Source organism: Ruditapes philippinarum, unplaced genomic scaffold (assembly GCF_026571515.1).
Source record: "Ruditapes philippinarum isolate M1 unplaced genomic scaffold, ASM2657151v2 ctg1028_1_1_1_1, whole genome shotgun sequence".
Classification (NCBI taxonomy): Eukaryota; Metazoa; Mollusca; class Bivalvia; order Venerida; family Veneridae; genus Ruditapes; species Ruditapes philippinarum.
The window spans coordinates 278,411-295,720 of NW_026864813.1; the positions used below are offsets into that span (position 1 = coordinate 278,411).

Below are 17,310 nucleotides of genomic sequence, written 5' to 3' on the forward strand. Positions count from 1 at the left end.
GATATTGACCATTTGGCTAAATTAAATGCTTATTTGTTCGCATGGGCATACTGCCCGGATGTAATCTGAAATAAACTCATGAAACACATAAAAATATTGCGTAACCCTTTTATTTAGAAAGAGCTTTATCACTAGAATTCACCAAGATCAGCAGGCGCGAAAGTACAGTTTTACTTATATTACTTTGATTGATATATTTCTCCTGTTTAGTTCCTTGACATTGAGATAACTTATACAACGACCGTGTTATGGGTTGTACTCAAGTAAGTATGGATCATTCACATTAATTTTTTCCGCTAAATGAGAATCAAAATTGTTCGAATGGCACTATTATCTCTTTCATCTCAGGCATCAGTGGCTTATGCCGTAAATTTCCACACTCTATTGTCATTTGTTGAGTACTAATGCGTTCTTTTCAGCGTGATTATATAATTCAACACTGTTGAAAACGATTGGAAAGAGAAAAGCTCATTATAAATGCTTATATATGAATTCTTTTTGTTTTTGATTCATTTATGCCAAACAATTTTTATATTTTTAAAATGTTATCGTATGTCCCAGCTTTAACTCACACCAACACTATTAATAAGCAACTCATTACAAGGTTATATATATTTTTGATGCCTGAAAGGTTTAAGGTTATAAGGACTGTAATGTCCAGACCAAAATTCAGCCTTCAGGTAGCAGGAGATTCTACCAATGGAAGCCGTGCAAACCGAGATCAACTAGTCGTGTTGTCTGGCCATGATTTGCTCTGATCGCTCTTCAGTTTCTACATATTTTGAATTTTGCCTTAAATGTTTTGTTGTCCAGGTACAAGGTGGTTCCACAATTAAAGATATTTAGGGTTGTAATGATTAAAACATAAAATGTGTGGCGTTTAGTTAATTCGTAGTAAACGTTCTGGAAAAAGTTCAAGAAAAAACAACAAAAGAAAACATTATTACCAACATCAATTAAACCACATGATGATTCTTCAAAGAATAAGGAATTCCATAGCCAAAGGTAAGTCATGGTTAACATTTTACGGGTGGTGTGTTTCCACATCTTCATAAAAACAAAATATGATATCAGGAAACAAATAATCAACCAATTATTGTATTAATTGGGAACGTTTAATATATAATGTACTATTTAATTAAGTACCAGTATTTGCTATTTTACATTTTTAAAATCGGAATGCCTTTGATTTTCGAGAAATAAAAGGTATTATAAAGACAGAATGATACATAGAAAGTATTATGATACTTTGTCCACCATTATATAGGGTGCAGGATTTTGTAATATTATCGTTTGATAATTCCATATTAATTGCAGACTCTAAAAAATATAAATAAATCAATACTTATATTGATAATATTCAAAATGATGAAACTTGTAACACGTTAAAAACAGTTCATCTGAGGCCCAGAAGCCTAAATACACTAAATTTTGAAAATCTTACATAGAACAACTTAGGCACTTAAAATTGAAAATAAGAAAAATATGTAAATATGTATTCAGACTATCACCGAAATCAATATCTAAAACGATTCTTAGTCTTGTCGAGTGAAATGTGTGTCATTTTCAAATCATTTTTATCTTTATCAGAAACGAATATTCTTGAAAACCTTATTGAGCGAACGATCTGAAATTTTACACATTAGTAATGAAACAAAGAAATTGAAATCAGAAAAAATGTGCATTTATTCTGACATGTTTTGTTCAAGTAATCCATGTGGTTCATTTTAAATCAGTAATCATAACAACGATATTAGCGATGATAAAATCTTTATTTCAAGAAGTAACTTAAAAAAGCAAAACAACAATTACAAACCCACCCACAAAGAAAAAGCCACACACAGAGAAAAACTCACTAAAGGCGTTTTAAAAAATGACTTCATCTGGCCAGAGTCTTCCTTAATATGTAATGTTCAACTAGGAGCATAAACGTATGGATGGACTGATATCTAAACTATCACATGGTATAGCAAGTCCTTATTAGAAAAAACTTTATAAAATGCAATATTATAAGAAAATTGATAAACAATGTTTAGATCAACAAATGTCGATATCAAAGTTTTATTTGAAGTTATATTTGAATAATTATCCTCCTGCGTTGCCATCTCTTACAGGACTGGACTTTCTTTGTTGTCTAAGGTGCTTCCACATAGATTGCACGTGCTCTTTTGTCATCTTGAATTGAACTGGTTCATACTTGTACGGTTTGAGGTGGACATCTGTCTCATCCAGTTCATTGTCTGTTATAATGTTTGCTGAAAGATAAAAACATATATGAAAGAAAATTTGTTTTATGTGAATGAAAATAAAATCTCGCTTAGAAAATGATAAGAAAATAATCGCAATATTAAATTATGTGTTATTCCTATCTTCCCCATCCTATCAACCCAACCATAGCAGACATACACATTTAGAAAATTGCATACGTAATAAATTTAACCATGCACCACAGATAAATTTCCGGAATTTGAAAAGGATTCTATTTCTGTCATATCAAATATTTGCATATACACATACAGATGTCTATTCATTTTTTACAATATTTTCTATGTTTAGGTTTAAGTATCTTATCACAAAAAGAGCAGAGAAATATATAGCTATGGTGAATAAATTTGTGTTTTAATCGCAGAAGCTTATGATAATAAATAACATGCAAATGTGCACTTTCTTATCGGTAACGTTCATATTCTTTCGGGTAATGTATTCACTTTATTTCCATACCCGTGCCGCTTTAACGACTCCGTAAAAATGGTATTGCCTTTTCAATACTCGCTACAGCTGCTAAGTGAGGGTAGCAAATTTTACGAAATCATACGCAGTTATCTGAACAACAAAAAGAAGAGCGGGCAAAACATCTGCCATCATTTAAATTAAAACCAGGTTTCTTACCGCCTATCCAGAAAGAATTGGCTTTAGAAACGGGATTAGAAAATATCCTAAAGTAATTAACGAAACTGCTGGTTTGCTTGTACACGCTGCAATTGTAATTGATGAAGTATTTCTTCTTGCCAACTTTAAGCCAGGCTGGTTCTCCTATTATGTAGAAAAGGTAATTTAATTATAACAGAATTATGATGTCCAATGATAAGAAATTAATATTTTGTTAACAACAAGAAGATTTCGGAATAAATAAAAAAGCAAGCATGTGTTTTTCAAATATTTCATTACATTTTATAAAAAAAGAAAAGATTTGAACTGAAGAAATAAAAAGTGCAGAGCTTACCCGAAGTTTTAGATAGAGCAAGAGTGTTTACTTTTGCTTTAAAATTTATTAAAGGCTTTGTAGTGCTACTTGATGAGGTATATGTTGGCTTTGTAGTGCTACTTGATGAGGTATATGTCTGTTTTGTAGTGCTACTTGATGACGTATATGTCGGCTTTGTAGTGCTACTTGATAACGTATATGTTTGCTGTGTAGTGCTACTTGATGACGTATATGTTTGCTGTGTAGTGCTACTTGATGACGTATATGTTTGCTGCGCAGTGCTTCTTGGTGACGTATATGTTTGTTGTGTAGTGCTACTTGGTGACGTATATGTTTGCTGCGTAGTGCTTCTTGGTGACGTATATGTTTGTTGTATACTTGACTGTGTTTGAGTTGTCGTGCCCGGTTTATCACTCATGCAGAACATCATAAACTGAAACTGTGCACTTTTATTGGCTGCTATATGCACATAAGGTCCACTGTATTGCATAACACTACCCTCCTCCTTACCCGACGGACACGACACACCTAAAAAAATTAAGGAACAAATTTGAGAATAAACTGCGTTTCAATTCACCAAGAAAAATATTTTAAGACATGTACAACTTATTTCGAAAAAAATCCCACCCCACCCCCCAAAAAAATACAACAACATAGAATAACTCTTCTTTTTCGTTTGTATTTTTCTGGTCGGTCGTACATATACCTCATTCAAAACTTATTAATAGCAAAAGGATGGGTATCTTAGGCAGAAAGAAAAAGAACAAAAAACTAGTTTTAGTATTTAAAGAGAAATATTTAGTGCCACCCCTTCGGTAGAAAACGCAATTGAAAATCATAATAGTTTAAGAAATAACATCAACTTTGTTAGTATGGCATGGAGAACCAAAATAAAATCCATTCAAAATCAGTTATCCCTAATATCAATTCAGCTTTGGAATGAATTATCAATAAATTTAAGAGGACCAGACACTTGAGCAAAGTTTAAAAGAAAACTGAAAGAAATGTTTAAATCTTCCGTCTTTTTTATAAACAGTGAGCGTTCACCAACAGTACACCACAGACGCCTTAGAAATAATTGCAGGAGTTTTAATTCCGACTTGTATAACAATCATATTGTTCAAACAAAACCAAGCTTTTGAATGTGGTGCTTTTAAATTAATAGAAGACACTGAACATTTTTTTTTATTTCATTGCCAAAACTATACCATCAAAAGATAGATCATTTTAGAAATACTAGAGAATTCTACCCTCTCGGGACAGAAAAGTTACTTTTTGGTGTAAATACTTTAAATGTTTCTCAAAACATGTCCCTCATTTTATTAAAGAAATGAAAAGGTTTCGATAATTTAACATCATTTTGAATTTCTTTTTTACTTTGTTTTTATAATTCTATACAAATTGATATTACTATCGTCAATTGTTTTAAACAATAATAAGAATTTTTTCAGAACCCTCAAAAACAGAAAAAAAAACTTTTAAGGAAAATTGTTTGAGTAAAAATATTAAATTCTCTTTAATCCACAGAAAATTTAAAAAACTACAAATAGCTTTTTTAACAAAAAAATTTTCTTGTAAAAAAATTTTACATGGAAAGTTCCGGTTTTAAGTCTTGCGGGCCCCCTATAAGTATTTTTCCAGAAAAAACTGAACATTTTTTTTTGCATGTTTTTAGTAGAACATAAAATAAAACCCTGTAAACACTTTTAGAAAAAAAAAATTCAATTAAAATTGAACATATTTTGAAACTGTTGACTCAACATTAAATTGGAAATTTAACATTTACTAAAAAAACGTTAAATTTTTAAGCGAAATTCTTACCAACCCAATTTTAACCATTTTTTAGGGTTAAAAAACCCCAAAAAAAACCCATTCCCCATTTTTTTTTTTATAAATGCCATCCCTTTTAATTTAATTTTGAAATTTTTTTTCAACATTTAATCTTTAAAGGATTAAAATGAAAATTTTTTTCTCGGTAAAAGAAAATTCATTTTTTGTTTAAAAAAGAAGTTTTTAAAAATAAAAAACACACGCAACAGAGGGAAAGTATAAAAATTTCAGAAAATTATTAATTTACTTATTAATAAGTTTTTTTTTCGTTTTTTTTTCTATTATTAATGTTTTAGTTCTCAGTATAAAATATAATATCATACTTTGCAAATGTCTCTTTTTTACATTGAAGTTTAGATAACATTACAGTCAGCTTTTTATGGGAGGGGTCAAAACCTTTTGAATATTAAAAAAATGATTGAATGAAAAGGAAATACCTGGACTGTTTAACCAAAATTCGACTTTCATGCGTCCTGTTATTCCAAGCTCTTTGCCCAAAAGTCCCATATAAGTGTAGTTTCCGCCAGCAAATAACTGACCACGCATTTTGTTTTGGCATTGATATTTTGCATGACAATAGGTGTATTCAGTGCGAGATAACTTGTAATATAGCCCTTGTCCACCAACTCTAACCCAATCTGAAAAAAAGTAACCCAAGAGAAATACAAAACTAAAAAATCAAAATTTAAGAATTTAAGAAAAATTCATTACTTATTGATTAACAATGAACTGTTTGCATGAACCGAGTAATTTTATTAAATCATATAATTATCATTAGCTGATGAATGGCTTGTTATATTGTTACACAGCGGATAGATCTGACCTAACGAATCTACCACTTATTTTTGCTTAGCCTGTAAATAAACATCAGCCAAAACTTCATGCATTTTATTTTATTAATAAGGAAATGCAGTATACGACTAACTCGTATATGAACAAATTTACTTAGTTCTCAATCTAATCTTAATCTTCTTTAATGATATACAAATCACAGAAATTCAAACAAGTAGTTTATTATACATGTATATAATTACTATATTTTTGTAAAAAAACTACACCCAACAACCAAATGAAGTTTCTTTTAAATTAAAACATCACACAAACAAGCCGATAAACCAGCAGGAATGTTAATAAAAACATATTTCAGTACATTAGAATAGTTTTTTTGTAATCTTTTCTCAAATTAGAGTTGTATAAAGAAGATTCCATCGATTTCAAACGGAAACAGAATATTAATATATCAAGAAGATATTATTTTGTGAAGTAAAGTGCTAACCATGATTTAATGTGTGACTACTGTTCGATGTCTTGCAGAATGATTTTTCTTTTTCGCAGATAGGATTCATAAATGACGAGCATTGTTCATTTTGGTTAATGGCCACATTACTTCCATCGAATATAATTGTCCGGCACATAGGCATAGACGGATCTGTAATGTATATGGAATATGTAGTCATTTTATTTAAATTTGAATTAACATGATAAATATAAATTCCGTCTAATATCATTTTAATCAATTTCAGAAGCCAGGTAATTTGGACGTGCACGTAGAAATATATTATTGCTGTTCTTCTGATAATGACACAGTTTGAAATGTATTAGTGATAGTGAGTTCTAGAAAAAAAAACTACAAAGATGATTATTATTATTATTATGATGATGATGATGATGATGATGATGATGATGATGATAATAATGATGATAACAATAATAATAATATTACTGATGTAACATTAACAATGGTGATCTTAGTTTATTGCGAGCATAAGCTGTTTTTGTTCCACATATACACCTATTTTCTATTGAAATAAGGCATAATACGCCTTGCTTGTATAAATCGATTAACTGAATGTGCTCTTTCTTATTACGTGCATTTTCGAGATTATGTATACATTAGTCAAATACAGTACGATGTAGCCTTTGGCCCTGTTTATATCAATATGTAGTTTCATTAGTACAATGACATTAAGTTATTAAATGTGAAAGATATTGCTCACATTCCATATTTATCCAGTATGGTGTATGATCTATCTTGGAAACGTGACATAGATTAAACAACTGTGCAATGCCTTGTGACGTCATGGAACCTAAATCTACTGGTGCACTTCCAGACAAATTCCTACAATGCCCTATTAGGCTGTCATATGGCATTGTGACTTTATCAAAATGGTAACACTTGTCCCTGCATGCATGCCAGCCCGAATTTTGCCCACATTCTGAAACACGAACAATTTTCAGTATGCATACTTGGAATAAAAATACCAAGAAAAACAACAAAACAACATAAAATTTTATGCAATATGGAAAATGGTTATTTACAAGTCATACTGACGTCAATTAAACGTCAAACGTATATAATGTCAAATCGTTGATTACTCGCTAAATGCAGTTCCCTCCTCCGTTTTGAAATAGAAATAGAGTTACATAGTCTAAAACTGCAATGTTGAAAATAATGCTGGCGTAGTTTGATTGAGCTTGTTCACAGTAGTGGTAAATGAAAGCTACCGTTCACATCCCTAGCAACAGCGTAAACAGAATGCAACATCTAAATAAGAAATTGTGAATTTTTTCTTTTTTAAATATTCGTTATAAACATTTTCTCCGATGGTACATTTTGTATTTATCTTTGCAGGTCTAGCGAAAAATAGAAATATATTAATTACATCTATTATATAAATATAATTTTATAATACTACTATATCATACAAAGAATATTGCCAAGATCTTGAAATTAAACAAGTAAAAAGTGAAGTGTGTATATTATATTCATCAAAATCACGATCTATCAGAACTTTCTAATCCACCCATACCATTGCAGTTATGTTAAAAGGCAGGTCATGACTCCATCATGCTTTATGTTAAAACATTTTACAATACATTTTCCCTTTAAATGATAGTCGACAAAGACTTAAATAGAAATGATACAAAGCTTTAATTAATAACAAATAAAATCTTTAAAAATGAAATTACCACATGTCCTGATGAGGCCTGCAACAATTATGACTCCAAGTACTGTTGCAATCATCCTAATGGTGTGTGTATCCTTGTCTTTGCAGTGTGCCATACAATTATTTGCTTGAAAATTTTAATATAAATTCGACAAGTATACAACGATACTATTGGCATATATATCCCTTAAATGTACTTGTAGCAAATAAAAATTAATGATTAAGGATCGTATGAATTATTATTGCATGTAATACAACAGAACGCGGAAAAAAATAAATAAAAATAATAATTTACATTTTTATGAATTTTAATTACATGTAATACTACAGAAAGTGGAATAAATAAAAATGATTTAATATTTTCCTAGTTTTAATAAAGTATATGTTTATGTAAAGTATATAATACAAATATAAGATGATCCTAAATTTTTATCCAAAATCCTATTTTTAATTTTTGATTCAATACAATGAGATACTTTTAGACTCTGCAGGAGAGAAGAAATGTAATTCTTTTATATGATAGAAACGAGATCGAAACAAATCACGTGATCAATTATTTTAACTAAATGTCTAAGAAACCGTTATTGATATGTCTAAGTATTTCAATATCACCATGTAACGTATACCTCTGTAAGGAAGTTTCATAATCAAATTCGCGGCAATAGTTCTTAGTTTAATTATGTTAATGTCGAAAAGGCATTTGTTTTATATTGACGATAGGATCGTGTCAAATATGTTGCACTTCCTTTCAGTATTTAAACTTATAATAAATTTGATATTTTTGCAAAATAAGGTGAACAGTTTTATTTTATTTTTGGGACAGGAATAATTAATTCTCAGCAGGTGGCGGGTTGGGATGGGAGAAAAAAAGAACGAAAAAACGCAAACAAACGACATGGTTGGTCTTTTATAATAAAATCACATGACATTATGGCATCAGCTTAACAATATCAACGGACAATCGTGTATATGATTTGATTAAAGGTATTTTGCAATGTGCTGTTATAATTTGACAAAAAATGTCGTTTACATTGCTCTCCCTTATTACGCCACAATTTCCGTTATTTTTTTGAAAGTCAATATTTTACAATTTGCAATTACGTTAGAGAATCTATTAGGTGTTCACTTAAATTAGTATTATATTTATCTTTTTATTTGTTTATTTTGGAACGCTCGTTGCCAGCTTCATTTTCATTATGGGTTAATCGTTTCGTGAATGTATTTAAGACAAAAACACTAATATTGTAAAATTATTTGTTTCTTCCTTGGGGTAACAAATGTTAGTTTAAGGCCCAATATGCCTCAGAAATGCTTTTTAATTTTTCAAAAGCCTTTTATTTTTATAGAATAAATTAGTATATCCAATAATTCATGATTTTCAATGCCCTTTTGCGTTCTAGATAAATTGCCATTTCCGCAGAGAGTCATCCCAAATAATTTTAAGAATTTTACATCTCCGTCTTTGTTAATAAGTACGGCGGCTTCTGCTTTGGTTTTCTAGGTACACATTTTTATACACGTATCTCACACATTAAACATTTTTTCAGCATTGTAAAGTTTCTGATAAAGTCACTTAATGTGCTTCGTCATCAGTTTATAAGGAAGAGTAGGAAAAACTTTACTTCGTAATAAATAAATATATTGCCTAGATCAATATTAATATTATTCGTGATATCATTCACGAAAAGCATTACAAGTAGAGCAAAACTCGGATCATCTTGTTCTTGACAATAAGAATTTCATGTGTGCGGCCTGTAACCGGTCAAACGGTTTAACAATACATTGACTTTATAGTTTAAGCGAATATGCATTGCGTTTAATTTAGCGAAGTCTGGCTTAAAATCCACTAAAGAAACAAAACAAATATATTCATGATAAATTGTTATTATGTACTCAAATTAAACACCATTTATCAATATATATTTGTAAACATTGGTGTTGGTTATTACACAACATTTAAAACGGTTTCATATTTAAAATGCTTAAAGTGGTTAATTGAGATTTGTTAATAATTATTATGTTCAGGAAGAAAGAACTATAAACATGTGCTATAGGCAAATTTCTGAATAAGATAGAATGGTTGTTTGATATACTTATCTTTGGAACGTTCAAAACAAAACAAAAAATCTCCCGTTATCTTATTTCTTCTCATGATTTTACAATAAAGAAGTTAGCAGATGTTTTAAGCCAAATATGTTCCCATTGAATGGCTTTGAGAAAGAATTGGGAAAATTGAAGATGCCTATAATTGTATTTACAAAGGATGTGTATTTATAAATGTTGAACATTAGTCACTTAAATTCATGGTACAGAAGAATATGGACGTGGTCGAATTTACTGGTAAGTTCGCCAAAAATTGTTCTTGCATTTAAAGCGGCATGCCTGCAGTTGAGATAACAGATTTCAGGAAAATCAACCTTGAGAAAATGTACTAAGATGTTAAGAAAATTAAACAGAATTAATTTTCATCTATTAATCTCCGTGTTATGTGCAACTACTTACTACAGTTTTCTGCAGTATTTACTGCCATATTTCTACTGCGCAGTAGGGGCTATTTTTGCATACTTTGACTTCTTTTGGATAATGTACGTGGATTGTTAGTGTTGTTTAATATGTGCAAATAATTCTATTTGTTCACTTCACAATTACATATTTTTAAATTTTCATGAAATTGTGCATGAATTTGCCAACAACTCTGCAGATTTTATATTCCCCCTATCTGCAATGGAATGTTAAAATTGTATACTGAAATCTGGAAGACATACAAGACTTGCCACTTTTAGTTGTAGGGATGGCGGAGATAAAATAAAAATTCTGTGTGTCAGGTAATGGAAAATCGAATTGTGATTTGTGAATTTCCTTTTATGTCCATACTATTTACCATCAATTATACTTGTGTTATTCCACAAAAACCTTAGGTGTTTAATTGCAACTTTTGTTCAGTTAATATTTCAAATGAAGTTAAGCTTTTTGTTCGTACAAGCTTTGCGAAGTATGTAAAGTCCACGAACTGACAAAATAAGTCTGAAAATTTCACTTCACTTCTTGTGTTATACATTCAATTTACAGCTTCAAACATATCTAAACTGTGATAATTTCATTATGTAAATTTAATTATATTTTCCGTATAAGTTAATCAAAGCATTTCCATTAAATCTTTTTTAAATGTAAATAAAAAGAATTAAAATAGGCTCCTTTAAAAATTATAGTCACAATTCAAATTGCGGCAGCAAAAAAGTCTGAACCTTTTATTGTACATTGAGAGAGGTCTACTACATCACTTTTATTGAACCGTGTTTTTATAAATTAAAATTAAAGCAGAATGCCTCAAGATTCATGCTGATTTTTATGAAAATTTCCAAAAATGTATTTAAAAGTAAAATATTTGGAAATGAACAAAGAAAGTAATTTACACATTGCAAATGGCATTTAAATTCATGTAAATTAGCAAAAAAGGTCAGAATCCTGCGTTAGTAAAAGTACGTTAATAAATACTGCAAAAGTAAGTCGTTAATCGCACACAGCATTTTAATTATTCGGTGAATCTTGAATCCGTTTACTTTTCTTAAAATCTCAGTTATAATTTTTTCAAGTTTGATTTTATTGAAATATGTTGGCTCATCTGGAGGCATGCTGCTTTAAAATCACAACCAATACATTTTGGGACACCCTCGTAAACTATAAATAAAAAACATGATACTTTAATTTTTATTAAACAAACGTAATACACATCTATGTTCAGATATTTAATGAAAATGGACTAAAACAATAAATAAATCTAGTGAAACATAAGCATTATTATAGCTTTATCATAGTTCATAGCTAGAAGCTCCTTTCAAGCGAAATATTTTACTAATTTAAAAACACAGCGAAAATAAATTAAACAGAGGGAGTTCACTTAATGTATAGTTTAAATACAGAAAAAGCCCACCTCAACATAATGAAAATCTTGTGGAATTATTAGTCAATTTATAGAAACAACTAGGTTGACGTTTACATTTCCAAACGTTTTAAAATGAAACGTACCCAAAGGAAAATATAAATTATCTTGACATGGTCTTGTCGTGAATTTGACCTTATACAAATAAAGTTGAATTAACCAAACGGTTATTTAAAAGACACGGAAACATATTAATAAGCAATAAAAAGCACACCAAACAACAAAGCTCAAAATTATCTATGCAAACGGTTGTTTATTATCCTTTGTTGACGTCATTTACTGACTGGGATTCCTTTGCTGACGAAGGTGCCTCCACATAGATTGCACGTTCTCTTTTGTCAACTTGAATTGGACTGGCTCATTCTTGTACGGTATGAGGTGGACATCTGTCTCATCCAGTTCATTGTCTGTTACCATATAAGCTGAAAAATTGATACAAAATCACCGTGTATATCCAGTAAGTCACGAATGTGCAAATAACGCAGGAATTGTGCAAACGTAACGCAAAATTGTGCAGTTTTGTGGCCAAAAGGAGTACCACGAAAAAAATGAACCAATATTTGTTTTTTTTATTGAAAATCAAATTTAAAGAAATGAAAAGCGCATACAAATGTTGAGATATTATGTGTTAAACCTCATCTGAAATATTTCCATGAAAGTTGTTTTGTGAGAACGATGACAAATCTATTGGTGGCGACTTTATATAATTACTGATATTATCAAAACAGTAACGTACCTATTACACTATGGTTTTTGATATTCAGTGTATCGGAGACTTTTGCTAAACTACTCTGGTGATATTACACTTAAATAAGCAGATACAATATAACTATGAACGGTTTAAAGAGGTAACGCCGAATTCGTAAATGATTCAACGAAGCAACGCTGGTTACCTTATCAAAATTACCTGAATATTATTTTACGTACTTCGTTCTATTGTTATTCGACACCAGTATTTTGGCAAATGTCTATGGCTTTCCGATTACGAAGTAAATAAAATTTAAATTGCGTTAATGTATTGATTTATTTCGACGAAACACTGACAAGCAGTGAGAGTTAGTCAGCGAGTGACACACATTGAGTGTTAGTGAGAAAGAGGCATACAGTGAGTGCTAGTCAGTGAGTGATATCATACAGTAAGTGATATAATGTGAGTGATGTAAAGTGTTTTATATACAGTACGATATATAAATTATATTTCACAGATTTATTTTAGAAATAACTGATATAACTACTGAGAAAATGACAGTATGAAGCTTATTCAATTACATAATATTTGCTACTATATCAAATTACAAAGTAATAATCATATAACTTATAATTGTAACTTCCACCGTTGATTAATATCACATAATATAAAGAAGATGACGGCGAAGAACATAGTGATTTGGAAATGGCAAGGGAGAGTACTAAAATAAAGTTATTATGAGAACCTTTCTTAACCAATATTACAAGTGTAACATTTTGCTAAATTGTGTCTGTCCATGAAATCAAAACTTTAAATTATAATCTATTACAAGGGTATCATTTATACAAAATTATAAACCGCAGAATGTAAATAATCTAATAAAATGGCATAACATAATTGGTAAAGTATTTGCAATTTTATAAGGAAACATTCACACTTAATTTAATAGTATACATTTCTTACCTCCAATCCAGAAAGGATCTGCTTTTGATACGGGGTTGGACATTATTCTGAAGTAATTGATGGAGTTGTCTTGCTTGTTCAAAACTGAGGTTGTAATTGACGAAATACTTCTTCTTGCCAACTTTTAGCCACTTAGGTTCAGCTTTATCTTGAGTAAATATGTAGTAAGATAATAGATATTGCTATAAAAATTATAAAAAATGAAATAAACTAGAAAAAGCCATGTATTTGTATTCTTTAAGTGACATTATGCCCATCCAAGGGTATATAGTGAGTGAACAGGTGAATATCAAAATAAGTTACATTTTGCTCCTTTTAATTTAATAATTTACTTCCAATAAACAATAAATAATGCACAGATCCAAATAAATTTTAAGTAAATATCTATTAGAATTTACCCAAAACGTCAGTTTATAAAAAGAGTGGGACAGTCTTTTTATATTTTAGGCAGATTCATAATTTTATCCTGAACGTTTTCCAATATCAACTGTTGGTCACAAACACCATTTTAACAGTCAATCTGTTGAAATATAAAGTCAATTCAGCTGAATTTGACAACGAAAATATGACCATAATATCACTTTAACATTCAAATCTGAAAAAGTGGCAAAAAGGGCTTACCCGACATTTTCGAGAGAGCAAGCATTGCTGTTATTGCTTCCGGTTCTGGCTGCCATTGAGGTCCAAATTGCGATGATGAATGTGATTGCCATTGTGGTTTAGCTTGTTGTTGCTGTGTTGAATGCCATTGTGATTTTTGACTTGCTGTAGTAGAATCAGACAGTGTTTGTCGTTGTGGTGTAGATTCCAATGGTGAACTGCCATATGTTGTAAATGACAAGGGATGTTGACGTTGCGTTGTAGGTCGTAATGATGATATTTGTTGTGGTAAATGTGACCATGTTGAATGCCATTTCGCTGTAGATGGCGATGTCGTTAGTATTGTTGACGTTTTTCTTTCACACAGCATTTTGATACGTGCATTTGCTTTTCTCGCTTGTTCGACTTGAACATACGGTCCTGTAAACACTGTGGTATTTCCTGATCCATTGTTTTGTGGGCATGTAATGCCTAGGTAAAAAATGAATAAAGATATAAAAAGTCATGAAGAAGCAGATCATAGTTATAATATCAATCTATCTAAGGAATTATGGGCCTGAAATGTGGTAGATTTAGTAAATAGGGCTTTAAATGTACGATATTCATGTACATCTGCGTTGAAACATTTTTGTTTTAGCTCCATTTTGATCTCGGCCTTACAATATTTATATTTTTCATATCGATTATATACTTATCACTACAAGTTGTATGTGAGGTAACATGGACATCAACAAAGTAGGATACCTAGGCCGAGATCTTAACCATTTTACGAGTCCTAGTCCTCATGATATATTTAATTTTTAAATAATACTAGTATATAACTAATCTGAATCAATATTCAAACATAGCACAAATTGGACAGTTTCTCAAAATAACTAAGTTGAATAAAACAGTACCAGTATTCACTTATCAAATTTTGGATGACGATACCGTAAGTGACTTAAATAGAATTCGAATATTCAAATATATTAGAATTTAGCAAACCAAATATTCAAGTAATGATTTTGTATTCATTCCAATCCCCAATTTAAAGCATTACCAGAATTTTTCAGCCAGATTTCGAGAGTCATCATTCCAGTCAATCCTAATTTCGATGCTAATATTGGCATATATAAATTATCATTGGGTGTTACCATAGTACCATACCACGTTGTTTCACATAATTGTTTGGCTTCACAATACGTGTATCTATTCTCAGATACCAAATACGATGTATCGTTTTTTCCTATATCTATCCATTCTGTGAATATAATATATACAAACAAATAAATATTGTCATCAATATTGACCTGAATCTGATTAATTGTCATTAATGTTTCATAATTCAAGTTACACAATGGGTGATTTGCATGCACAATAATAAAGTTTTCAATTTTCGCAAAATATAATGAAGAAAGAAAAAAAGATATATTTAAACCATGTATACCATTATACCATACATTGAAAAATGGAAGATTTACTTCGCAATCCGATAATTTCCGGCAAAAGGTTATTCAATATTTCAATGTTTCCGGTCAATATTGCCAAACAAAATACATGTATAATAATTTAATAATCATTAATTACATTAAAGGAAAGTAAAAAAGGAAGAAAAAAAAAGAAATTAAACATTGTGTTCCATTCATTTTGCCAATATGATAAGATAGCATGTTAAATAGTATTTTAAAACCGTATTTCTTTATGATCAAATAATATCAAACAGTATTCAATGTAACACCTACATTTATTGAAATAAAATCATATTTATTAAAGAAAATAAATGTACCATCAAATTTCAAGGTATTGTTTGCAGGCAGATGACACAACGATTTGTTCGTCTCACAGATGGGGTGCATTACAGAAGTGCATGACACATTTTCTTCTATGCTTACATTATGTTTGGAAAATGTAATCGTCCTACAGACACCGCTACCTGTAATGTGTAGAAATAATTGGTAAACAATACGTTAAATATAATTAAAGAAATAATAATATTAATAATTATTGTGATTGTATTAATAATAATAACGAAAATAATAATAATGTACATATTTAAGCCCACAACCAATTTGCAAATTTTGCAACTGTCGACGTTATTCTTGACATGCCATTTCCTAGTACTTTATATGTTAAAATATACTGAGGTTTCCGGCCGCTTACACATTTTCTCCTCTGAATAGCAAACGGTTCGAAACCGCGGCAGGTTGATTTCAAAATATTGTTCACATCAACGTATCAAAAATACAGAAAAATATCAATATTTCGCTTACCATACTGGCTTATCCAATATGGTGACTGTTCTAATTGCTCAAATAAGCAAGCAGACAACAACTCCTGAATTTGTTCCTTTTGCTTTGATCCAAAGTCCACTGGTTTACTTGCATGTCTCGAGAGACAGTGAGAGGGCAGGTCTTTGTAAGTTATCTGTGCTGGACTCATAAGGTAGCATGTGTCAACACATAACTGCCATTGCCATGTTCCCCTATTTGTGTCTGCACCTATATTTAATTAATAATCTTATATCAGTTTTGTACGAAAAATTATAGCATGAGACAGACGTTAAAATGTGATACACATTAATGTATCACCTCTTGAATGGATGGATGAATTAATTAGAAATAGAATAAGTAATATGTCTTTGTAATTTTGTTTTGTTTAAATAAGCTATTGAAATACTAGTTTATGAAGATATAATAGAGGGATTCTAAACAAACATAAATAAAATTGAAAAGTATGAAATAACAGATCGTTTATCATTCTTTTGACGTAAAGACATAAAATGTGATATTCTTAAGAGCTATCGTTATTTCACACGACAATAAAGCTCGAAAACAAAGTGAAAAATGCGGAAAAGCACAAAAAGTGATACGAAATTGTGCGACTTTGCACATTTTTTTTGCTTTTAATTTGGCGTGACCAATCAATGGCAAAAGGCGTGGACGTCTAACTTCACGTCACCATCCCCCCACAAAAATCCCGTTATAACAACCCTTTTTCGTCCAATCGATGCTATAATGAATACAAAATGAGCAACAACATGCTGTTACAATGAAACTTGCAAAAGAATAATATCTTTTTGCCCCTGCCGCCTTATGATTGGCTCTCGGCCAGCTTTATCACTTCGTGTAACCTTTTTTTGTATTAATACGGACTCGAT

The 17,310-nt window shown here is 30.4% G+C and overlaps 2 protein-coding genes across 2 annotated transcripts; both read right to left on the minus strand.

Moving 5' to 3' along the window:
• Positions 1-1,916: 1,916 nt before the first annotated feature.
• LOC132726890 (uncharacterized) lies at positions 1,917-6,458 on the minus strand. The gene is made up of 5 exons (XM_060712300.1): positions 6,312-6,458; positions 5,473-5,673; positions 3,224-3,733; positions 2,890-3,033; positions 1,917-2,255 (listed from the first exon to the last, which is right to left on the minus strand). The coding sequence occupies exons 1-5, from the start codon at positions 6,454-6,456 to the stop codon at positions 2,086-2,088; spliced, it is 1,170 nt and encodes a 389-aa protein (XP_060568283.1). The 5' UTR covers positions 6,457-6,458; the 3' UTR covers positions 1,917-2,085.
• Positions 6,459-12,199: 5,741 nt separating this feature from the next.
• Positions 12,200-16,592, minus strand: LOC132726899 (uncharacterized). The gene is made up of 5 exons (XM_060712310.1): positions 16,424-16,592; positions 15,940-16,086; positions 15,214-15,414; positions 14,196-14,645; positions 12,200-12,345 (listed from the first exon to the last, which is right to left on the minus strand). The coding sequence occupies exons 1-5, from the start codon at positions 16,590-16,592 to the stop codon at positions 12,200-12,202; spliced, it is 1,113 nt and encodes a 370-aa protein (XP_060568293.1).
• Between the last annotated feature and the right edge of the window lie 718 nt (positions 16,593-17,310).